Source organism: Bemisia tabaci, chromosome 8, assembly GCF_918797505.1.
Source record: "Bemisia tabaci chromosome 8, PGI_BMITA_v3".
Classification (NCBI taxonomy): domain Eukaryota; kingdom Metazoa; phylum Arthropoda; class Insecta; order Hemiptera; family Aleyrodidae; genus Bemisia; species Bemisia tabaci.
Genome location: NC_092800.1, coordinates 3,482,431 through 3,503,454, shown reverse-complemented (window position 1 = coordinate 3,503,454; position 21,024 = coordinate 3,482,431). Strand labels below are relative to the sequence as shown.

The following is a 21,024-nucleotide window of genomic DNA, read 5'->3' as shown; positions in this document are numbered from 1 at the left end:
TCATACTAATTTTCCTTTTTTTGCATTTTTTAAACAGATAAAAAATGAACCCTTGGAAAACTATTTTACTTCATTTCATTTTTCTTTTTATACCTATTACACCTGAAACTAATTTTCTTTTGTTTGTCTTTTTTCAGATCGGCAAGAAACGAGCACAGTGAAAGTTGTTTTACTCAATTGCATTTTGGTTTTGCTTCATTTGCAATTTGGTTTTGCTTCATTTGCATTTTGGTTTTGCTTCATACTAATTATTTTCTTTATCTAGTCCCTTTTTTATCTTTTATTAGCGTTCCCTTCCACTACATTCGCAGTTGGACTGCATTTTATAATTGGAAACTACTAATTCAGACTCTCCAATGAGAGAACCTATCTGCATAGGGAAACTAATGATACATACGTTGTATCTGACATGAGACAGAATTAGCGATTCTTTATTGCAAAATGCAGTCCAACTGTAAGCATCCGGAAGTCGCATTTTAATTTTTGAATTGCAGATTAATTAATTTGAATGTTGTAAAATTTAACAGGGATTTTGGCATAATTTACAAGAAAGTACTGGGGCAGTTTTAGTTATTCTGCATTGGAAAAGCACATATTAAGGTGATTCGATGGATGCCATATTTTGTGTCAAAGCGACATGCGATATATTGCATCGGTTGGTTCCATTTTTCAACTACTCATTATTTTTCTCGAACTTTGAGATCGCAATTCTGATGTCAGGAGAATAAAGAATTCACTTACCAACTTTGACAAACAAATTCAACATAATAAATGCGTGGTTTTTTTAGAGGAAAAATATCGCTTTCGATACTGATATCAAAATTGCACTCAAATGCGATAATTTTCCTCTAAAAAAACCACGCCATTATTACCTTGAAATTTACTTGTCAAAATTGGTAGGTTAATTTTTTAGTCTCCTGACAACAGAATTGCGATCTCAAAATTCGAGAAAAGTGATGAGTAGCTGAAAAAATGGAACTGATCGATGCGATATATTGCATCCTGTTCTGACACAAAATATGGCATCCATCGAATCACCTTAATGACTAATTAGTAGCTCATTTGATAAATAGTGAAGAAAAATGACATTAAAAACAATTGCCTTAAATTCCATATAAGTAATGAACTTTGCATTGAAAAAGCAGTAGAAAGTATCGATTCCAACAAATTAATGTGGCAAGAACAGAATAATTTTTCCACTTGAGTGTTTATTTTTAAGTTAGGTTAAGCTCCGACTAATTCTTCTTTTTTTTGGTTCTTAGTTTGTTTCAGGTCTGCAAGAAACGAAGAGAACGCTCCGCACGATAAGTCGTTGAGGACGGAAGTAGTGCCCTCCACAATTGATCTAATCCTTTTTAATTAGTTTAATTAGTAAAAGCTATGAAAATAATTATATTCTAAACATATTATCCTGAACTTGAAAGCCCTCAGTTGTTCAAAGAAATTTTAAAATTATTCGAAATGGAGCTGTAGCACATGTGAGGAATTTGCAATTTAAGCACTGATTCCTACGCAGAATTTAGCAATAAATTTGATGGTGCCACTGGTTTTTTCTGAAATCAACTCCCAAGCTCAAAAAAATCTCTCAAAGTTGAGGCCGTGTTGGAGGGGATAATCCACGCTATATTGGAAGTCTACTTCTACATTAAGTCGCACTCTCTATGTAAAAATAGGGAGCGAATACACTAGCAGGGTTGCAATGTTTTCAATTTTGAACTCCCCAAACAGAGTGGTAGCCCTGCTGGTGTATTTTCTTCCTATCTTTGCATAGAGAATGCGACTTAATATAAGGGTAGACTTCCAACATAGCGTGGGATATCCCCTCTATTACGGCCTCAACTTTGATAGCTTTTCTTGAGCTTGAGAGTTGATTTCAGAGAAACCCAGTGGCACCATTGTGTTTCTTGGATAATTCAAAATAAGAATCAGTACGTAAGTCGCAAATCCCTCGCACATGCAACAGCTCCATTCTCTTCAGTTCTGTTATAATTCTAGTGTATAATACCACCAAACAATATTGCATTCAACTGGAAGTATCTAGACTGCATTACGCAAGAAGAAATTATCTTTTTCTATTCACTGTAGAAAATACATAATTACCACAATTTTTACACATAAATAGGTGATTTTTAAAGAGCAAGAAAAATTAGTTCCTTTTTGCGTTATGCAGTTCAGCTACTACAACTGACTTGTGATTGATGCAGCATGATGTAGTCCAAAGAAAATATGAAACCGCTACTCAAATTAAAATTTGAAGACAAAATACCTAAATTTGATTAATTTTGGCATGGTGCCCTGACTTAAATATGAGCGTATTTATGCTAAAAGGAACTATGTTGAATGCGATTAATCCCATGCACATAATTCCTTTTGGCTTGAATACAACCATTCTGGATGATAATGGAAGAGAGCTTTCAACTATATCGAGGGCTTAAATAGAGATCTAGAAGCCAGTCTGTCACCTGTTTCAAACCATGCTAATAATTCTTGATTTTCCTTGTTTGTTTCAGGGTGCGGGACGAAGGAAGAAGACGCGGCTGAAGAAGCAGGGGCTTGGGGGGAGGACTCGCTAAGGGGGGTGGTTCCCAGGGAAAGGGGGGTTCGTGGGGTTGGGAAGGATCGCGGAGTAAGGATTCCCAGGGGGGAGAATCCCGGGGAAAGGGGGGCCCGTGGGGTTGGGCGTGGCATCGCGGAGTAGGATTTCCCAAGGGGGTTCCCGGGGAGAGGGGGGTCCGTAGGGTTTAAGTAGGATCGCGGAGTAGGGTTTCCAAGGGGGAAGGGATCGCGGAGCAGGATCACGGGGGGAGGAGTAGGATTTTTTTTTTTTTTTTTTTTTTTTTCCCTTGCGACTGGCTTGCTGAGATCCTCCGGGGCGTTACGTCCCGGGGTCCGCCGTCGCCGGCAGGGGCGCCCGTCGGGACCCCGTGGGTCCGTTGGGCGCCCCCACCCCCGACCCCCCGCGAGGGGGGTCAAAAAGCCCCCCCTTGCGGGGGGCAAAGTGACCCCCCTCGCGGGGGGTCGGGGGCAGGGGCACCCAACGGACCCACGGGGTCCCGACGGGCGCCCCTGCCGGCGACGGCGGACCCCGGACGTAACGCCCCGGAGGATCTCAGCAAGCCAGTCGCAAGGGAAAAAAAAAAAAAAAAAAAAAAAATCCTACTCCTCCCCCCGTGATCCTGCTCCGCGATCCCTTCCCCCTTGGAAACCCTACTCCGCGATCCTACTTAAACCCTACGGACCCCCCTCTCCCCGGGAACCCCCTTGGGAAATCCTACTCCGCGATGCCACGCCCAACCCCACGGGCCCCCCTTTCCCCGGGATTCTCCCCCCTGGGAATCCTTACTCCGCGATCCTTCCCAACCCCACGAACCCCCCTTTCCCTGGGAACCACCCCCCTTAGCGAGTCCTCCCCCCAAGCCCCTGCTTCTTCAGCCGCGTCTTCTTCCTTCGTCCCGCACCCTGAAACAAACAAGGAAAATCAAGAATTATTAGCATGGTTTGAAACAGGTGACAGACTGGCTTCTAGATCTCTATTTAAGCCCTCGATATAGTTGAAAGCTCTCTTCCATTATCATCCAGAATGGTTGTATTCAAGCCAAAAGGAATTATGTGCATGGGATTAATCGCATTCAACATAGTTCCTTTTAGCATAAATACGCTCATATTTAAGTCAGGGCACCATGCCAAAATTAATCAAATTTAGGTATTTTGTCTTCAAATTTTAATTTGAGTAGCGGTTTCATATTTTCTTTGGACTACATCATGCTGCATCAATCACAAGTCAGTTGTAGTAGCTGAACTGCATAACGCAAAAAGGAACTAATTTTTCTTGCTCTTTAAAAATCACCTATTTATGTGTAAAAATTGTGGTAATTATGTATTTTCTACAGTGAATAGAAAAAGATAATTTCTTCTTGCGTAATGCAGTCTAGATACTTCCAGTTGAATGCAATATTGTTTGGTGGTATTATACACTAGAATTATAACAGAACTGAAGAGAATGGAGCTGTTGCATGTGCGAGGGATTTGCGACTTACGTACTGATTCTTATTTTGAATTATCCAAGAAACACAATGGTGCCACTGGGTTTCTCTGAAATCAACTCTCAAGCTCAAGAAAAGCTATCAAAGTTGAGGCCGTAATAGAGGGGATATCCCACGCTATGTTGGAAGTCTACCCTTATATTAAGTCGCATTCTCTATGCAAAGATAGGAAGAAAATACACCAGCAGGGCTACCACTCTGTTTGGGGAGTTCAAAATTGAAAACATTGCAACCCTGCTAGTGTATTCGCTCCCTATTTTTACATAGAGAGTGCGACTTAATGTAGAAGTAGACTTCCAATATAGCGTGGATTATCCCCTCCAACACGGCCTCAACTTTGAGAGATTTTTTTGAGCTTGGGAGTTGATTTCAGAAAAAACCAGTGGCACCATCAAATTTATTGCTAAATTCTGCGTAGGAATCAGTGCTTAAATTGCAAATTCCTCACATGTGCTACAGCTCCATTTCGAATAATTTTAAAATTTCTTTGAACAACTGAGGGCTTTCAAGTTCAGGATAATATGTTTAGAATATAATTATTTTCATAGCTTTTACTAATTAAACTAATTAAAAAGGATTAGATCAATTGTGGAGGGCACTACTTCCGTCCTCAACGACTTATCGTGCGGAGCGTTCTCTTCGTTTCTTGCAGACCTGAAACAAACTAAGAACCAAAAAAAAGAAGAATTAGTCGGAGCTTAACCTAACTTAAAAATAAACACTCAAGTGGAAAAATTATTCTGTTCTTGCCACATTAATTTGTTGGAATCGATACTTTCTACTGCTTTTTCAATGCAAAGTTCATTACTTATATGGAATTTAAGGCAATTGTTTTTAATGTCATTTTTCTTCACTATTTATCAAATGAGCTACTAATTAGTCATTAAGGTGATTCGATGGATGCCATATTTTGTGTCAGAACAGGATGCAATATATCGCATCGATCAGTTCCATTTTTTCAGCTACTCATCACTTTTCTCGAATTTTGAGATCGCAATTCTGTTGTCAGGAGACTAAAAAATTAACCTACCAATTTTGACAAGTAAATTTCAAGGTAATAATGGCGTGGTTTTTTTAGAGGAAAATTATCGCATTTGAGTGCAATTTTGATATCAGTATCGAAAGCGATATTTTTCCTCTAAAAAAACCACGCATTTATTATGTTGAATTTGTTTGTCAAAGTTGGTAAGTGAATTCTTTATTCTCCTGACATCAGAATTGCGATCTCAAAGTTCGAGAAAAATAATGAGTAGTTGAAAAATGGAACCAACCGATGCAATATATCGCATGTCGCTTTGACACAAAATATGGCATCCATCGAATCACCTTAATATGTGCTTTTCCAATGCAGAATAACTAAAACTGCCCCAGTACTTTCTTGTAAATTATGCCAAAATCCCTGTTAAATTTTACAACATTCAAATTAATTAATCTGCAATTCAAAAATTAAAATGCGACTTCCGGATGCTTACAGTTGGACTGCATTTTGCAATAAAGAATCGCTAATTCTGTCTCATGTCAGATACAACGTATGTATCATTAGTTTCCCTATGCAGATAGGTTCTCTCATTGGAGAGTCTGAATTAGTAGTTTCCAATTATAAAATGCAGTCCAACTGCGAATGTAGTGGAAGGGAACGCTAATAAAAGATAAAAAAGGGACTAGATAAAAAAAAAAAAAAAAAAAAGGGAGGAGGCGGGCAAGGAACCTGGAAGCTTGAAGCCAGGGTTGGGGGAGGCCGCCAGCGTACCAGGATCGTCGTACCGGGATCGTCGTACCGGGATCGTCGTACCGGGATCGTCGTACCAGGATCGTCGTACCGGGATCGTCGAATTTTTTTTTTTTTTTTTTTTTTTTTTTTTTTCCAGGTGCTGCTGCTGTTCCCGCAACCAAAGGTAAGATACCGTTTTAAATCTCCTTGATAATCAGTTGTGGAGGGCACTACTTTCGTCTTCTGCAGGCATGGAGGAAGGTCAGATGGGGCTGCGTCACCGTTGGTAAGTGTTTTATTTTAGTTTCCCTCCCCCTTTTCTCTTCCCTTCTCTGTGGATTAGGGCTCTTGGCGATACCACATTAAAAAAAACGCGCCGAAAGCTCTACCTCCAGGAGCAGCACCGTATCTCTGCATGATCGGGCTTTCCTAAGGTGGTGTGGAAACGAGCGTGTCAAAAGGAGTTTTCCTATTCCGATTACAGATCCTGGCAACACAATAGATGTTTTTTCTTATTACATAAAAAGGGGAAATTCAAAACCTGGTGAGTGCTAGTAGGTCTTACTATGATCGGGTAACAGCTGCTATTGTACCAAATTTAGAGAAAAGGTCCTCATAAAAATTTAATTAAATTTGATCCATTTAGGCCCACTAGGTTTTGAATTTCCACTCATCATGCATCATTCCATTTTAACAATTCAATTACCTGGAAGATGCTTCCTTGAGAGGTTGAATTGATTTGGAGATAGTGATGGGTAACCATGTTTCCGTTTCAGATTGGTTGAACCGACGGAGGTGGCCAGAGGAGGCCTTGTCATCATCACAGGAAGGCAGGGAGGAAACGATGCCATAGACAATGTGTTGGGTTAACTGGAAGCAGAAAGAGCGAGTTAGTGAGGCAAGCCTTCAATTTTAATGCTAGATTAGAGGCAAGATGTTTCCTGCTTCACTAGAAAAGGCAGACCACAGATTTGGCATAACATCTACTGAGCAACTAAATACCTACTGATTGGGCGGCAGGACAAGGGTGTTTTCAGTTGAAACACTGAATCATGCAAACTACATAAAGTGAAATAAAACTGGAGTCAATGATGTCAGTAAGTAAACTCAAAGACATGAGACATGACACTGTAAACTAGAGTACGAGAGTCCATCATAAACAACAAATTTGGAAAAGTTTGGAGGTTAGGGCGGGAAACAAAACAATCAATAATAATAAATCACTTGGCAGCACTGCAGCGAGAAAACACCGGAAACGGATACGCCAAAACCGGAAACACCACCGTGAACCACACCGGAAACGATGCTGGGATAGTTTTTATGAGCTGGCTAAAACTTTCTCGGCCAAAAATTGGCCAAATAGAAATAAAAACAAGGATCTGGATCTATATAAAATCGGCAATAAGTTCCTGTGGGGTGCGGGCTGCTGATTCGTACCCATAATGAATAAAAGAAAAGAGGAGTATCAATATTTCGCAATAAAAGCTACATTCAGCCTAGTGCCCCCCCCCCCCCCCCCCGAATTTCAAGATACTTTGATATTTTGCGATCGATGTTTTATTGCTAAGAAATATTACCGTTCGTTTGTTGCTTTTAAGGGTTTCATCGTTGATAAAAAAACAAGAAGGTTAGAAGACTGAAAAACGAACAGCTAGCTTACCTAGCTAGTTCTGTCTAAAGATGAATTGGACTACACTTTGCAATTAAGAAAATATCTGGCAGCTGGCTCATCCGTTAAAACCCTCACGCATGTAGGGAAACTAAAGTTACCTACGATGTTTCTAAATTGAGCAAGAAATTTTAGTTCCGAATTGCAAAATGTAGTCCAATTCATAATTAAGATTGCCTGGACTTGTTTTCAGTACTTTTCAGTTCGCCTTCAATTTGCTATGCGGCAATTGTTATTGCGCGTGTGTTGTGTTTTGGAACGGCACCAATGAATGTGACCAATGACAACATTGGATTTTTAAAGGTTATGTTATGATTTTTGTCTGTCGCTAAGTTTTGAAAAACCTACAAGAACATATTTTTTCTGCAAATAGAATGTACTTTCAAACATGTTTTGTGAATAATATGACCACGAAAATTTTCTGAAAAAAAAATTCCTTGTAATGCAGTTACCTATACTTCTCATGTAAGTAAAGTATGACTCCAGTTAATTGAGTTAAGTTTATCATTGAACTATTGAAGACTGAAGATGTGGAAGCTCTGCTCACCCATATCTCTCATCAGTTTTGGGGGGTACCTACTGACAGTTAATTATATAATTCAAAAATACAAGCTGATAATGTTATCATCTAAATCTGGATATTTGTCAATTAGATTGATAACTCTGCTTGGGCACTCAGTGACTGTAGGTACTTGTGTTATTTGATACGGACAACCTCACTCATCAGTGTTTATCTTTTCTCCAGTTTTTGCAAACACAATGCCCTCTAAAGTGGAGTTACAGAAGGCAATACAGAAAGCATTGGGCACTAACACCTTCCACCCGACAGGCGCGTCAGGAGGTGGATGTATTAATGAAGGTTCTGTTTACGAGACTGATGATGGTCTAGTATATGTGAAGACTAACGATCGATGGCTGGTAATTAATTTATTTCTTCATCTCCTTGTTAGTCTAAATTTGGTGCTTATTTTCAGATTTTGTTCAGATATTTGGAACCACTCCATTTTCTTTCATATTATCTGTACAGTGGGTTATGATTGGTATGATTTGAATTACTGAATTAATCCACAGTAAAAAAGAAAAGCCACGGACCCTTAGGCGCGTCTGTCCGCAGCGTCCTGGACGCCGGCGGAAAACTCTGCAACCGAGTCGCGGGCGAGAAGACGCTCACATTTTGGAGCACGGCACCTTAGGAGCGGAATTCGTGGATTTTTTCCACTCTGTCCGCTGTCAATTTCTCGAATTTTCGTCGATCAGCCAGTATGCTTTAAGCTGCGGAAATGGCTGGACGCGCTTTTTTCAAGAGGGTATGGATTCGGTGGACAAGAATCGACCGAAAAGTAAAAACGTGAATCGATCAACACCGATTCGATGGACAAATTATTAAAAAAACGGTGTCGATTCGAACGACAAGAATCGATCGGATAAAAGCTTGAATCGATCGACGAGAAATGATTGAGTTAACCACAAAGTAAAACCAAAAAGTGAACCGATCGACGTAATTCGATCGACTCACAGCTTGGTCAATCGATTCACGGGTTTGTCGATCGACTCACTGGTTTGTCGATCGACTCACTGGTTTGTCGATCGACTCACTGGTTTGTCGATCGATTCACGGGTGAGTCGATCGATTCACAGGGTTGTTAATCGATTCACAGCTTTTGTCGATCAATTCACGGCTTTTGTGATCGATTCGCGGGTTTATCGAACTAAACACATTCGAAAATCGGTAGGAAAGGCAGCAGACTGAGCGGACTTTGTCGGCGTCTCTGCTCCGATCCGTCACCAAGAGAGTCCTCCATAGGCGTTTTCTGCAGCGTCTCTCTGCCGCTAAGGTGCCGTCCCCACGCAAAATCATCAGACAGATTTATCGGCGTCTCTCCACGGCGACCTGGACGCCGCGGACAGACGCGCCTAAGGTTCTGTACCTTAAGAGTATCAATGAAGTAAATGGTTCCTATTTCTCCCAGATTTCAGTTTCCTCTTGTACAGGAAAGCTTTTTCCACATATTTGAAAATAAAAAGCAATTGAATTTTGAGGAACCATAAATTATATGAACTTACTTAAACATACTTAATTCTAAAACTTTTGATGAGGAAAACATGATTTTTCAAGAGGACTTATGGACAAATCTGTGAACCTGCTTCCGAATTCAGATAGTCCATGGTATTCAACCTTGAATGTCAATCTTAATCTCATCTCCTGACTTTGATAAACATATTTTGATGGTGGAACTTCAAATATATGTATCTCGCGCGGTTAGGGTGTTATAAAACCTCCACTCTCATGTTATTTTTTAAGAGAAGACTGAACCAACATCATGACCTGAAATTTTCATCAAACATTCTCCATATCAAGAAGAAAAACTAAGGAAGTGTTCATGAAATGACATAGAGTATTTTTCCTCTCAAAAAATGAAGTTTGACAGAATGTCTGCAGCGCCACAAACCGAGGTACGCATTTCTGCAATTTCATTATCGATTCGCAGCTTTACCGTGCATTTCAATGTTGAAACTGCACAACCGTATCAGTTTGAAATATTGTATAATTCTTGTCATACTTAAGTTTTTAAATGGGAAAATATGCAATGTCATTTTTCATAAATTTTTCTGATTTTTCTCCTCTGTAGGTATGAAGAATAATTGGTGGAAATTTCAAAAAATAGTGTCTGTTTGTTTTCTTTCTGTAAAATAAAATGGGAGAGGAGAGTTTGGAACACTGTAAGCAAGATGTGCATTCCTACATTTTCACTTTTGATGAGCATTTAAGTGAATTTCTTATTTACTTACTTATGAGTTTTTCAAAAAGTCACTGAAAATGCCTAACCTTCTTGGGGAAGTGCTTTTTGGAAACGAAAATGAAAAGTTGAACAAATGGATTCTCTTTTACAAAAAAAGTCTTTCAGCTTCAAACTCAATTTTTCCTGTCAAGATTGGCGCCTGGAAACTATGATCCTGTTTTTCCTTACTTTACCTTAAAGTGTGTCATGATTATTTTATCCGATTGATGTAGTTCGACCCAAGTCTCTCTTTCCACAACTGGACTGTGGGACAAATCGTCTTGAGGAATAGTGTCCTGTATCCTGCTCATAAGGTTCATGTCATAGCTAACCATCATTTCTACAAGACCTAAAAATTGCATGTCTATCGCCTTGTCTATCTTATTTAAGAGGCATGAGTTGTAATAGATCTGTTCTGTACAGTCAAAAGAAGTGTTCGATGGAGAGATGGCTGGACTGATGGAGATAGCTAGCACAGGAACGATCCGGGTGCCTGAACCGAAGATCGTGGTGCAGAGTCCAAAGGGTAACGACTCGGCTCTGGTCATGGAGTACATCGACATGTCATCTTGCAGAAACCAGAACACATTGGGCACCCACCTTGCCAGAATGCATTTGCATAATCTTGGGCGAAAGGACGAAATGGACTATGTCACTCGATTCGGGTTCCACATTGATACTTCCTGTGGCTTCAACAAGCAGCCCAATGACTGGAACCGTGATTGGGTGGTATGTATGTGGGTAATTTTTCCATTTTCCAACGTTTGCGTCTTTTTAAATGGTATAAAGAAAAAGAGGAAGTGTATTATCTTGCCTGCAGATTTTTTTCGTGGTGTTGGATCTACTGTTCCTGTCTAGAGTGTAGTTTTTCAGATCTCAACGTACACTAAAAAGAAAACTTTTGGTGTTAAGAAAATAGATGTCCAACTACTATGACACGAGACTCAAGATTTTAAAGACGTCTATCGAAAGAGTCTAATCTGGTATCTCTTTGAAATATCCAACACGGATCCTCAATACTGATCTGAAATCTGAGGGGGGTTCTCAGTTTTAATTTACCCTGAAATTCTTCAAAAATCTATCTTTAAGATATGAGGAATAACTATCTCAAAGTTTAGGAATGATATCCAAGTGAGCCTCAACCGCTCAAATAAATGCTGAATTTTTCTCTTGAAATGTTGATGTGCATTGAATGCATGTGTGTTGAATTGCATTGATAGCACTATAAGTACCTATATCTAATTTCTTTGAGTGCATTGGAATGACCAAAGAAATCTTTATCAGTGCTTTCAGTTGAGAAAACTCGGATAGGTGACAAAATGCATATGATGAAGCATGCTGTAGCAAGAGGTGGGCATCAAAAAAATGATGTATTTTGCAAACCAGTTCATAGGTACTATAGGTAGAATAATTAAAAAAATCTAGCCCGCTCTAAAAGTGTAATTTAATTCCAACCCTTAATTTTTCTTACAGACGTTTTTTACGACTGAAAGGCTGGGTCATCAGTTTTTCTTACTTCAAAAAGAGGTAAGTCCTTTGCTAGAGATATGCAGTATCAAGCAGTTTTTTGTAGTACTTAAGAACCTAAAATTAAGGCAGAATGAAATCAGCCATTTTAAATATCAACCGCTATATCAAGGTGCCAAGTTTTCTGTGATTGAGTACCTTTTTATTTTCCTGCAAAACTCTAAATATTTTTTTGTTAAAATTTTCGGGTACATATGATTCAGTCTTGAACTATATTCCTCCGTTTATCCTGAGGAAAATATTTCCAAGTGTTCTGAGAATAAATATTTTGTAAACGAAAACTACTCAGACTATATGCATCAAACTCTACAAGAAGCTCTTACAAGAAACTTAGTTCACACAGAAAAGCATTGGAAGTTTCAAATTGAGAAAAAAAATTGGAACAATTAAATCCATCTTCTTTCCAAGCTACACTTATACAATTGAAATATACTTTCAAGTCAAAGGAAAAACACCATTAAGTAATCATCACAGCATTGCTTAATTTTCCTCATGTTGCGGTAGAGGTGAAACTTGAACAAAGAACTGAAGAGGCCACTCAAATCTTAAAATTAAAATTTAAGGCAGTACTTTTCAAAGAGATGTTTGTTGATTTGTGTTTCTTGTCAAGACAATAGCTTCTTTCAATCTTCAAGCCTTCAGCAGTGTTGGCCCCAAGTTTTAGACTTAGATCTCAATCCTAGAGTAAACTATCAGCCAAAAACCAAGTTATGTGTAAATATGGTGGAATATTTAAAATTCAAAATGCCCTGGAACCATCTAGGAGGAAGGGTTCACCGCATCTTAGACACAAATTGTCTGTCGGGGACTCTTCTGCCTTTTCAACTCTGAGAGATTTTTTTCCCCGCATTGTAAGAAAATTAGTGCCTCATGTTACTATTTATTTTACAGCAGTGATTTAATTTATTTCTTTTCTCATTGACTTTGTTTCTTCTTCTCAAAACTTTTTGCAAATTGAGTAGGCGTAATATTTTCAATGATTTTAATCATTTTGCATCAAGCAAGTCTTCGTAAAATGCTTCTTTCATTTGTGACAAAAAGCTATCCAGAAAATGAAAGATTGTTTTTTTGTTTTTTTTAATACCATTTTAATAAATTTAAATCTATTTTAAGGGGTCGTTTTCAACATAAGCTCCCACGCCAAATACCTTGTTTTCAAAAAGTGTTAAACTGCGATGCTTTGAAAATTTTAAGCACAATTTTTGCAATAGTCAACATCCGCCCATTTCACAAATTATGCCTCATTTATTGAAGTTCAAACTTTTATAACGAGGAAAATAATTATGTTTCTGTATCCTCCTTTATTGGGTTGTATCAGCATAGTACTCACTTTTCCTTTTTCGCCCAATGTGAAATTTCGATGTCAACTTAAAACTTAAAAAATGATGGCCATATTTTAGTTCGTTCTTCGTTTTTTATAATCACCTGATGATGGCTGATAAAGCCAAAATGGCCATCGTGTTTTAAGTTTTAGGTTGACGACCGAAATTTCACATCGGGCAAAACAGAAAATTGAGTACTAGGGAGAGAATTGTTGCTTTTAAATTTAAATGCAGTAGCTAAAAATCGGCGGTAGCTCAGGAGTTGATTTAGCAGAAAACCAGGACGTCAGCAACATCTGTTTTTCTCATAATCCTATAGCCCAGAATAGATCATGAAACTGGAAATTGCTGCTGCATGAATGAACTATACTTAAAGTCAAAATTGCATCAAGACTATTTCTGTGCAATAATTGCATTAAAATTGTTCTTTCTTCCAGGGACTGGGTGGAGATGCTGAGTATGAATTATGGTATGAACTAAAACACAGGATTCCATATTTTTTTGCTGGCATCTCTGAAATTATTCCTGCTCTTCTCCATGGAGACTTGTGGAGTGGAAACGTGGCGCAGACTAATGATTCCCAAAAGGTGCCAGGTGAGACACGATCAGTTCAAATCCAAAAAGAATGTTATACAGACAAAACAACTCTGAAGGCAATCAAATTTAAAAATGCATGTCAGTTTATGAATACTCTATGGAAATATCATCGTAATTTCAAATATTTTTAAAAGAGTGAGCCTTTGCAAATGAAAGGCACCATGGCATCCAAAGGACTACTTTTTTAGGGAAGTATTTTTCATTGAGTTTCAATGAGTCGAAAATAAAAAAACTGGACCTCTGACAAGAAACTTTAATCATTGCTTCAGTATCCTACAAATTCACAGCAGTGGTCTAATTTGGAAAGAATTTAACAGAAATGCTCCCACTCGCATAGTGTCTGAACTAAGAAAAAGTTTGATTCTTCCACAAAACTCAATGTTATGGATAATTTTTAACAATTATTTTCATGTTCAAAATATTTTTTCTCTAATTTGATTTTTGGCAGGAGAAAACTTATGACTAGTTGAATTAAAAACTACTTTCAAACTCATTTTACCCCCAAAACGCAACTTGATGCATTTTTTCAAATTTTGTCTGTTTATTTTTCTCAAAAGAGGGCAGGTAGTTGCATCCTAATCCAAAAATCCAAAGAGTTAGGTTTCCGTAGGTGATGTCTGGAATTGGTAAAGCAACACAATCATTAATGATCATTCAGAATTATCGTAGAGACAGCCAACAAGACAGTGTTCAGGAGAAAAATTTTTATACAACTTAAATCCATAAGTTAACAAATTGCTTGACTTCCACCACCACAACAAGCATGTGTATTCAGGTGCTCAAATCTGTGTTCGTATCATGAAAATTCGTTTCGCCATTGCTAATATTGTGTGTGTGACGTCCTTCAACTGAAAGAAGTAGGAGGATGAATCGACACTTGAAGCTCAAAAAAAGAAGTTTAAGTTTTAAGGCTACAAGAGTTAATCCTCCCTTGTGTGGGGCTCAAAAGTTGTTGGATCATAGTCTAAATTCGTGGTTTCTATCGGCTTAAAAATGAACTCATAAGCTTTCAAGCTACTAGTGAGGATTCTAGAGCAATTTTTCAATGGTAGGTGAACTTTAGTTTTTTTGACCCAACTTGGCAGAGTCCTTTTTCAAAAAATAAAATCGTTTGTTGAAAACTTCAGTAATTTTTCTTCTTTAAGTGAAAAATGTTGTGTGAAAATTTCAACTCATGATGTTGGCTCGTTCTTCTTTTAAAAAATAAAATTGAAGCAAAGTTTTTGAAACACTGCAACTGGGATATGCATGTTTGTAATTTTACTGTTAATATGTACTATAAAGCACTAAAATTTATGTGTTAACTAGACTCAAAGATTTTTAAATTGACTTTTTCTCTCAGCTTTTACTTTTGAATTCATTACATTCCATATTTTCTGGCAACAAATGAAACATGTCTAGCCATTCATTTTTATCAAATCTGCTTTCCTTATTTCTGTTTCCATGCAGTTATATTTGATCCAGCTTGCTTTTATGGTCACCATGAGTACGATCTCGGAATAACAGATATGTTCGGAGGTTTCAATTCAAGTTTCTACGATGCTTACCATGCAGTAATCCCCAAGGAACCGGGCTTCGAAAACCGTCATAAATTGTATCAACTGTTTCATTATCTGAATCACTGGTAGGTTATGTTTTCTCTTTAATTTTTTCTAGTTCAAGCACACTCATATCGATGGCCAAAGTGCGAAACCACTTACCTGCATTGCAATGTCTCAAAATTGCCGCTTCTATATTATTTTTTTAAAAAAAAAACAAATCAACTTTATGCCTTGACACTCATATAGAGTATTCTACTAACATAGAAAAAGTCAAGGAAGTTTTCAAGAAATTATGTTCATTAGTTTTCTACAAAAAAATTAATTTTACAGGAAGTCTGCAACATCGCAAACGGAGATACATGGTTATGCTCTTTGACTATTGATATAATTATGGTTTTTCCTCTTTCTTTTCCTTTTTTTTTATGAAACATCACTTTAGTTTTTAGTTTATGAATGTGCTGAGTATCTACGTTCAGACAGCAATTCATCTGAAGGCAAGGAAAATGCGAATATTGCATACTTAAATAAAAGCAAAAACAAGAGTTGTTGCTCGTTACAATAGCACAAAAACAATAAGTGCATCGACAAAGTCTAAAATTCACACTTTCCTTCACAATTTGTGTAAAAAAAGACCCTGCATGAAAAACCCAGGAATTCAGTGCTGGCTTAATTTTTTATTACTCAGTAGGATGTTCTATGCAATGCGGTGAGCATGATCAGCTTTTAAAACTGAACTTTCCTCATGCCAACGTTGAGGAAAGCAGGGTTGAAAAGTAAATTCTGCAGCACTCATAAATGTGTTTTTTTATTGAAATATGGGACTGTTGCTAGATTTGCATGGAGGGCGCACTTAATGATATTTATGCTATTATAATTCGTTGGAATTTGGTTCTGTTTACCTGTCTCATCTTCCCAGATGACAAGGAAACTAAAGCTCTGCAATCACCAATCATATATTGCAACATCTCTGAAAGGTATTGTGTTTAAAAATTCCACAAAAATTCACTTTTCACCCCTGCTTTCTCGAAATCTGCACTCAGAGTGTTAGATTTTTGAAGCCTACTGTACCAAGTAGCTTGTCAAGAAATCATATCAAATAATAATGAAATTAAGCTGGTGCTGGATTCCTTCATTTTCCATGCAGGGTCCTTTGTGCGTTTTTAAGCTTCCTCCTACTCAAAGTATACCACAGTGAAGACATAATTTACATCTTAACTCCTTGCAAAACTCCAGAAGTCCATCTTGCAATGCAGCAGCAATCTGTGCATCTTGAAGTGCTTGCTTTCTGGTGCAGTTCCTCAAAGAAAGATGAAGAATATCACTTTCATCTCTCATCCAACATCTTCATTTCCCTGTTTTCCTAGTTTCGTTTGATGAGAAACAGTGTTTTTGCTATTTGCTTTGCATTTAGAAACTGCATCATTTTTTTTTTTTTTTTTTTTTTTTTTTTTTTTTTTTTTTTTTTTTTTTTTTTTTTTTTTTTATTTTTTTTTTTTTTTTTTATTTTTTTTTTTATTTATCTATTTTTTTTTTTAACATTTATTTACAGAAAACATTAAACGAAGATTTTTACAAGCTGCTTCTATCAGAAACATTAAATAAAACAGGTAGCAAGTAAGAAAGGTGAATTTTAAATTAAGAGCAAAGGGCGGGGCTGAGATCGAGCCGACCTGACTAAACATAACATCCTCACGTTAGTCTGCCTGCACGGTTACTGCTGGAATCCGTCCCGAGGGACATTGGGTCGGCTGCTGCAGCACATCGTCTGTGCTGAGGAGGGGGCAACATAGGAGAGTTGCTGGTCGTTGGTAAATTAAACTGAAAGGGTGTAGATGAAGCAGAATTAGATAATTGTTAATTCGATTTTAAGTGAGCAATTTTTTTTTTTTTTTTGAGAATACTAGTTATTTATTGACGAATTATTTTCCAGTTATCTGGGGATTTAAGCATGAGTGGAACTATATTTTCAGGGAAGATTTGTTAACGGCAAGGTCAGATTCTAATTTAGATTTTAAAATTGCAAAATGCAGACAGGTAAAGAAGGTAACTGCATCATATAAAATTGTTCATTTTCAGTTTTGCATTAAATTTTGAGGCCAGGGTGATTCATAAGTCTTTAGACAGGGTATGGATCAAAGCGCTAAGTAGAATTCTCTCCTCAATATTTCACAAGGAAAACAAATCACACAATGGATAGTAAGGAAATCAACTCCTTGACAAGGATAAGTGTTTACCATGGACACTGGTTAAATGTTATATAAATAATATTTATGAAAATGATGTCATTTATATAATCTTACTACCATTTGGATCGCATTTAGCAAAAAGGAACCAGTGCTATTACCGTGTTTTCAAAATCGTGCAACTTCTTTTTTTCTTTCGAAAATCTATCTATACTAATAAAGCAGACTTCACGTTGATTGACTCACTCACTGACTGACTCACGTATCAGCGGATCTCGTGAACGGGAGGCCGTGTGACCCTGAGATTCCGCACTGGGATCCCTCTCTACCCCGAGGCGCCGGATAAGGGAGGATTTCGCGATCCGCCCGCCGGTTCGCGGGATATCGCGGTCCGCGCGGGTCGATTTTCCCGTAAGGACAACGGGTGTGAGAGAGAGTGCGAGCGAGATGGAGCGATTTCCGCGGCTCGCGCTCGAAGACAGCTGATAAATTTTACGTGTGTTCTTCTGGTGCGCGCAACGGGTGCGAGGAAGATGGAAGGAGTTCGGCGTCCAACGAGTGCGAGGAAGATGGAACGAGTTCTGCGTCACGCTGTTGGAAACGCCGCGCCATGATTTTTGCGAGCTCCGACTCGTGCATTCGTTGCCGGGCTACTATGTGAAAATCTGGAAAATCTGTCTATGCATCGGCATAGAATAAAGAGACTGAAGTAGTCTCTTCATTCTATGGCATTGGTTCGCGATTTTCGCGATTGGTTCGCGCATTGGTTCGAGTTTCCTTCCGTTTTTTTTTTTTGCAAGATTAGTGAAAAATGTGCTCCGCGGAACCTTTCGTTTCGTTTTGTTTTTTTTTTTTTGAAAAAATTTACCTGCTCAAATTCGAAAGTAAAAAAATTGTTGTGATTTAGTCTTCACGTCGCCTGGGGTTACTTTTTGTTACTTTTATCTTGTTTTGAAATGATTAAGGCAAATTCTCGGGAAATTTTGAGAGAAGCTGTTGCTTGGCTTCAAAAATAGAATAAATAAATAAAAATGGAACATAAAGACGGTGTGCAACGCTTCAATCGGAGGAGAAGCGGGGGTTTGACAGCAAGCAGAATTGAAGCGAGCAACTATTTGAACTCCGAAGTGGGTATGTGGTATCATACAAAATTGAAGGAAAATCATACGTTTTCGCCCATCTCAAGTAACAGATGTTTATGAGTTTTATGCGCACATGCGCGTCTTAATTCAGTCAGAAATTCGCGTGTAGGTATGCCACGATATTGATGTGAATAACGCGCAATTGTAATGATCTTAAAAATTCGCTGGGAACACGACGTATTTGCCGTGATACCGAGGTGATTATCGTGTAATTTCTAATTTGTTTTACAAAATCCCTGGATAAATCAAGTTTTCTCCGCGATGTAGATGACAAACCCGCCATTGCTGTGAATTAAACGAAACCGCTGGTTAAATCCCGTAATTTTCGCGGCTGAAACTCACCAGCTGACTTCAATTGAACATTGAACTGACAAAAGTAACAAATCTTCATGAAAATAACCAACTTTTGATTGGGTATTTTTCATTATTATAACTATCATGTGAGCTTATTGCAGAACGGACCAAAATAGCAGCATACTACGAATCTCTACTTTTTAATCAAACCAGTGCGTCTCGCCAATTTTGAAATAGTAGATAATAATTCAGAAACACAATTAGTAACTGATCACTAATCACAGTGATTGCTGATGGTGGGGTTTTCCTGTGCGTAGCACGGGTTTCCTGCTAGTACTTAATATATGTACAGTATTAAAATTTGCACGTTTATTTTCCTTAAAAATTAACTATTTTTGGTCGGAAGCAAGAACTATTTGCCGTTCTAAGAGACTTTATGGATACTTATGAAAAAGCAACTTGTTTACAACACTGTAATCGCGCTAGTTCCTGTTTGCTAAATGCGATCCATTTGATCTAAAATAAAAATACTCAACATCTTGTTCAGGAGTTGATTTCTGCTCTTTTTGAAGTGTGAATTGTTTTCTGTCTAAGATTTTGAAAGGAAAACATGCAACATTTTTTCTTAGTTCAGACCTTGTCCAGTGACCCATCATGTCTTTGAATTTAAGTGTTTTTCAAAGAAGGGAGTCCAAAAATACGCAAATTTTGATGCGAAAAGTAAATATCAGACTTTGCCAATGTATTCATCGGTACTTCTGAGGCAATTTTTATGAGGAACGAATCTTTTTATTGCTCTAGCTGAAGTTTGTACCTGACTAACTTTGAAAGTGTAGAAAAAGTCAGATACTTTATTTTAATAATTTATCCTGAAGCCTGAATTTTATAATTTTAGGTAGTTCAAGGTTGATTTTTGGATCATGGAATCTCTGAGTACCCAATAGGTCTTTTGCAGGGAGCAGCTCCAATTTTAACGAGTTCATCCATTTCATACGCTTGCACGTATACCATAACTGCAATCTGTGCAAGCAATTGAAAAGGTTGAACATATTTGAAAGGGGCTTTAACATTTTCAAGTTCCATGAAAGTCTGCTGGAAGGGGCTTGCGTAGGAAAAAGGACCTTTCCATACTAAAAGATTTTTCTCTTCTTTGTGTTTTAGGAATCATTTTGGAAGTGGTTACAAAGATCAGTCTATTCGCCTCACGAAGGAACTTATAAAAGCAGTTAAGTAAAAACTCAGTGTGTCAAGGAACATTTACATGCAAAGCACTATTCATATTACTTTATCAATCCTATTTGTTACTATTTATGGGGGCCATCCTATTTAATTCCATTTTATCTTTACCATTCTTCTCATTTTTATCTTGTTTTACACTTGTTATATATTTTTAAGCATTTGTTTCAGATGGATAATTTTATCTCTAGATTAAGAGAAATATTGATTCAGTTATAAGCACTACTAAAAGAAGTGTTTTTGTATTTTTGTTAAAAATAAAATCCTATTTTTGCACTTTTGTATTCTCAATAATATGCATCATCAAGTGCCTCTGTCAGAAACATACAATTCAAAAAGTATTCATCCATATTCCATATTATATCCATATTCCATGTTCCATATTTAAGAGGAATTAATTCATTTCCTGGTTAAAATTTATTATTTTAGAATAACTAAGTCTCAGACCTCTGCCAATGCTTTTTAAAAAAGGATGTTTATCATGCGACAAAAAAACTTCTCGATAAACATTGTAGGAGCATTAGAACAAATTGTGAAGATTTTAGCGGAAATTCATCAAAATATGGAGAGTTTGAAACTACGCACTACAATACATGTTCTAAGTATTTTGACCGAAATGTGATAACATGTATCTCCATTTGTGACGTTCCAGACTTCCTGTCGTACTTTATTTTTCTTTGGAAAACTAGTCTAAGTATTTTCTTGAAAATGTTCTTGATTTTTTTTTGCCAGTAGCATAATATTCTGCATAAATTTCAAGCTAAAAAGTTGGGCTGTTTTTATTGGAAAGATTAAGTAGGAGTGGAAATTTTGAAACATTGCAATGGAGATACATCGTTTCGCCCTTTGGCTATCAATAGGGAGGAACGGAGAAAGAACCAAGGCCCCTTTACCGATGATTTACGGTGGCTTTGAGCCGATTTGTAGAGTTGTCTGATCCAGCTTGAATGGATTTCAATTTTATAGGTACCTGTCCTTC

General features: G+C 37.6%; 2 protein-coding genes across 5 annotated transcripts in view; one reads left to right on the top strand and one right to left on the bottom strand.

Annotated features, from left to right (window-relative positions):
• Septin4 (septin 4) overlaps window positions 1-6,911 on the bottom strand; it is a 62,054-nt gene extending 55,143 nt beyond the window's left edge. The window contains exons 1-2 of one of the 3 annotated variants that reach the window (XM_019045071.2): window positions 6,761-6,911; window positions 6,461-6,624 (exon numbers count right to left, since the gene is read on the bottom strand). In XM_019045071.2, coding sequence (XP_018900616.2) covers window positions 6,461-6,605 — 145 coding nt within the window. In that variant the 5' untranslated portion in view covers window positions 6,606-6,624; window positions 6,761-6,911. Of the gene's footprint in view, window positions 1-6,460; window positions 6,625-6,756 lie in introns of all 3 variants that reach the window. The other 2 variants (XM_072303751.1, XM_019045072.2) reach the window with 2 other exon arrangements.
• Window positions 6,912-7,730: 819 nt separating this feature from the next.
• On the top strand, window positions 7,731-20,326 carry LOC109032778 (ketosamine-3-kinase). Of its 2 annotated transcripts, XM_019045068.2 has the most exons (7): window positions 7,731-7,888; window positions 8,169-8,341; window positions 10,627-10,932; window positions 11,677-11,730; window positions 13,490-13,646; window positions 15,099-15,273; window positions 19,971-20,326. In XM_019045068.2, exons 2-7 carry the CDS (start codon window positions 8,183-8,185, stop codon window positions 20,041-20,043), a joined length of 924 nt encoding a protein of 307 aa, XP_018900613.2. In that variant the 5' UTR covers window positions 7,731-7,888; window positions 8,169-8,182; the 3' UTR covers window positions 20,044-20,326. The 2 variants fall into 2 exon arrangements, with proteins under 2 accessions (XP_018900613.2, XP_018900614.2); XM_019045069.2 differs by lacking the exon at window positions 7,731-7,888 and having other exon boundaries at window positions 8,095-8,341.
• Window positions 20,327-21,024: the final 698 nt, after the last annotated feature.

Coding starts and splice junctions, on each gene's coding strand:
- LOC109032778 (XM_019045068.2), top strand. CDS start 8,183: ATGCCCTCTAAAGTGGAGTTACAGAAGGCAATACAGAAAGCATTGGGC. Junction 8,342..10,626: donor AGACTAACGATCGATGGCTG/GTAATTAATTTA, acceptor TGTTCTGTACAG/TCAAAAGAAGTGTTCGATGG. Junction 13,647..15,098: donor TGATTCCCAAAAGGTGCCAG/GTGAGACACGAT, acceptor GTTTCCATGCAG/TTATATTTGATCCAGCTTGC.